This window comes from Poecilia latipinna, unplaced genomic scaffold (genome assembly GCF_001443285.1).
Source record: "Poecilia latipinna isolate Pla-1442-1.1 unplaced genomic scaffold, P_latipinna-1.0 Scaffold323, whole genome shotgun sequence".
Classification (NCBI taxonomy): Eukaryota; Metazoa; Chordata; class Actinopteri; order Cyprinodontiformes; family Poeciliidae; genus Poecilia; species Poecilia latipinna.
This window is the reverse complement of record NW_015112939.1, coordinates 166,356-170,479: the sequence shown is the minus strand read 5'-3', so window position 1 is coordinate 170,479 and position 4,124 is coordinate 166,356. Positions and strand designations below refer to the sequence as shown.

Genomic DNA, 4,124 nt, shown 5'->3' with positions numbered 1-4,124 from the left:
CCCAAAAAATTAAAAAAATATGAGGGAAACCTTTTTGAAAAACACACCCCTGAATTTTTTTTTTTTTTTTTTTTTTTTTTTTTTTAAAAAGAAAATGCATTAAAAAGATATATTAAAATTGTAATCATTTTATGCATTGTTCCTTTTACATGTAACTAAACAGGGGTCAAGAAAAATATTGAATATTTGAAACTGAATAACATATCAAAAAAAATTTCGAGTAAAGTAATACTTTAAGAAGTAGCCAGTATAATGAAAAATAAACTAAAAATAATATTTGTTTGTCTGCAGAACCATTTTCACATCCTATCAGCTGGAGGAATTGGAGAAAGCGTTTAATGAAGCTCACTATCCAGATGTTTACGCCAGAGAAATGCTGTCCATGAAAACTGAGCTGCCAGAGGACAGAATACAGGTGAGCAGATTTTTTCACTGCAAGAAATTCATCTATTAAAAAAAAAAAAAGTAAAACAAAAAAAAAACAACAAAAAAAAAATCCATGTCTCCTGTGTGTGGATGTAGTGATAATGGGGCCTACATCAAAACAAAACCATCAGGTTGAGATTTTCTCAGCTGCCAGCTTCCCCTCACACTTTAATTAGTTGTTAGAGGGGAAAAAAATGATCCCGTCTTTTCTGAGCATAAACAGGCCGCAGCCCTATAATGAAAGCGTAACTATAAAGAAATTAATTAGCAGAGGTCAGCGGCTGAGCAGAGGGCTGTACCCGGCTGCTCAAAGTGTTTTAATTTCCCATGAAATTTGACACGCCTGTCTCCAATCGACCAGGTCTGGAAATTAACTTATTTTCCAATCAGCCTCCCAGCTCCTTCCTCACCTCTCACTGGAAGCAGAAACGCACAAGCTGTCAGGAGCACTCACTCACTCACAAAAAAAGAAAAAAAAAAGGGTCGATTGCTCATCTGGGGCCTTTCAATTTCAGATGAATATTATACCTGCCCATCTTTCCACAACCAACACACACACGCACTCTCTCACACACCCACACACACATTAAAGTATCACTCTTTTTTTCCTCTCATCCATATTCACAAGGCTATTACAAGGTGGAAATCAATTTAACCTCTTGAAGAGTCAGAAGCCTACTTGCTCTGAAAGAACTGATCTATGAGACAATTTTCATTCAGTTTTTGTGCTAAGAGGCTACTTTAGATGCAAGAAAATGTTTTTTAAAGGCTGTTCCACACCCACATAGGACAACCTGCATTCTGCCTTCTGCTTCTCTTTTTGATTGGTTGATTTATTTGCTATTTTTGTTCATCTCACCAATCTTATTTACCTGACACTGTTATGTCGTTTATTACCTGAACAAATTGTTTTCTTATATTTGCTTTTAAAGGCCTATACCATTTTTTTCAAAACACATCGGAACGCATCGAAAGGAGTTAAATTTAAATTAAATGTTTGGATATTTTGCTGATGAAATTAGATCTTTTTTAGACATGCTTTAAAAATGAACCAAACATGCATTTATAGCTGCAGTGCATCATGACAGCTGAATGTTGTGTTCTTACACAAAATGTCCAACTCAGCGGTGACGTTGTTTAGCTTTTTCACATGAATCAATGTTGAAAACACCTAATTGAGGTTACAGGTCCAGTTACAATACAAACCACAGCGTAATTTGTCAGATTTTAACACTGAAATATTCCAAGTGTCCATGTTACTGCTAAATAGGAGCAGAACAGGTTGAATGTGAGAAGTTAATCTTGTCATCTGCACAGTACAAAGTACAACCTTAAATATTTTCCAACTATCAAGGCGGTGATTTTTTGAAATATAACTTTGCTCGTTGGTGCTCTTTCATTTTCTAAAGCGAAAGGTTCTGGTTTAAGTTGTTTTCCTTCAGACTCAGCAGCATTCACAGCACCCTGGTTCAACCTTTACAGATAAACAGGCCAGAAATAACTGTTATCACATCAAAGCTGTCTGGTGTACAGTGCCATGAGATTGTTACGCAGTGTTTACAGATGCACAAAAAGATAACAAGGTTTTTGTTAAGCAATCTGTGATATTATTTCAAACTCGTGCGTCATTTGCAAGAGTGTTTTGCTATTTAACAGACAACACTGACAGTCTGTTGACCTTCCATCATGGTAGCTGTTGATCGCTAATATTAGAGCAACATCCTCAACAAGATTGCTGAACACACACTCTGCAGTACCTGGGTGGCACATAAACAATCCAATAAGGATTTCCTTAACATTTAAAGCTTTGGCTGAGAGCATCTTTGGAACACAATTTTTCTGCTTGCTAGGAAAGTTGAGATATTTTTTTCTTGTTTTTTAAACCTGTCAGACCACCAAGATTTTGGTTTACATATCTGCAAGCAGAATACATCTGGTATGATTATGAAAGCATTTCATAAGTCTACTGTATCAAAAGTACCACATGGTGGCAGCGGTGTGATGATCTGTGGCTGGTTTGCTTCTTCTACAAATGAACCCTATCAATTAACAAAAACAGAATTTGAAAACATATATATATGTAGATATGTATATTTACTTTGGTTATAACCTGTTTGACATTAAAACTGGTTTCATAATCTGAAACATTTCAGAGTAGCAAATGAGCAAGAACAGTACAAATCTGTCAAGGTGAAAATACATTTTTATTCCTGTTGCACTTTCAGTCTGATCTACTTTTTTTTCCATTTTTTTTTTTAACATCATGTTTGTTGTTCCTGTCTCGGCAGGTGTGGTTTCAGAACCGCAGAGCCAAGTGGAGGAAGAGGGAGAAGTGTTGGGGGCGCAGCAGTGTGATGGCAGAGTACGGCTTGTACGGCGCAATGGTCCGCCACTCCATCCCCCTGCCTGAGTCCATCCTCAAGTCAGCAAAGGACGGCATCTCGGACTCTTACGCTCCATGGTTATTGGGTATGCGACCATACACTCAAATATAGGAAATAAAACAGTTTCAAAGTTGTTGTTTTTTAGGGCTTTATTTGGCTTTTTTTGCTGTTCATGTCCAGTTTGTCTCCTCAACCGCTTAACGTATCTTATTGTCTTGTAATAACAGTTGCAAAGACTGTCAAAACTTAAAGATACCTACAAATATAGTCATTTAAGAGCAACAGATGTTATTAATGATAGAAATGCCAACACATTTCTATCATTAATGTAAAATAACATTACATGTTTATGCGTGATCAAAAAAGTCAAAACCTTTGGCTGCGAGTTTGTAATTAAGAGTTGAAATTGAACTGCACTCTGACACGCGTTGAGGGGCTCACCCCGCAGTCGATACAGCAATAATCCCTCCTCATCAAGACAGATTAGTCCTCATGTCACCTCATGTCAATTGATTAGATTAAATCAATTAGGAAACACTAATTGAATAAGAACTTCTGCCCTAATTTCTTTACTTTTTTGTTTTTATTTACTTTCACATTCTCTTTTTTTTTTTTTTATCCCCAAATGTGTTCCCAGACTAAACTCAAAAACTATTCCTATCGTTCTGCTCTTCAGGTATGCACAAGAAGTCAGTTGATCCTTCACACCCCTCCCAAGGAAAAACCATAAGCGGCAAGCCACCAACGCCGCCGCCGCCGCCGCCTGGGCAGGAAAAAACGGGAGACACGATGACCGAAGAAGAGAAGGAGAAACAGAGTAAAGACACCAGTTTGTCCATTTCTAAGGAGGAACTGAGGGAGTGCAGTATTGCTGTGCTGCGAGCAAAGGCACTGGAGCACAGTGCAAAGATGCTGGAGACTGTTTCAGACAGAACAAACGGCCACACGGTGCACAGAGGGGAGGCGGAACATGAGGAGATGGCACAGCGGGAGAAGAGCAACTGAAAAGAAAAAAAGACAGTAGCACACAGATTGATGATGAAATACCAACAGAGAGGAGTCTGCTACGTTTGTTTGATTGGTGAAACTGAATCCTGGATCTCCCATCAACTCCTGGGCCTCCGAATTCCTGTTTGGTACTGCTACAGGTGCCACTGCAAATCTGTGTACCGAATCCTGGGAACATTACAAGCTTAAAGCATTGTTTTCAGACGATCAAAGCGTGGTGTACATATTTAAAGTGTCCGATGGTTAGATGACATGTACTTATTTGTCCCTTTATAAATGTAACTGTAGGTTAAATAAAAGCTACTT

General features: G+C 38.1%; 1 protein-coding gene across 1 annotated transcript in view; it reads left to right on the top strand.

The window, feature by feature from the left end:
• The window catches only part of LOC106949066 (visual system homeobox 2-like), an 8,511-nt gene extending 4,693 nt beyond the window's left edge, over positions 1-3,818 (top strand). The window contains exons 3-5 of the mRNA XM_015035071.1: positions 292-415; positions 2,715-2,895; positions 3,487-3,818. Of these exons, the coding sequence (XP_014890557.1) occupies positions 292-415; positions 2,715-2,895; positions 3,487-3,815 (634 nt within the window). The 3' untranslated portion in view covers positions 3,816-3,818. The remainder of the gene's footprint in view (positions 1-291; positions 416-2,714; positions 2,896-3,486) is intronic.
• Positions 3,819-4,124: the final 306 nt, after the last annotated feature.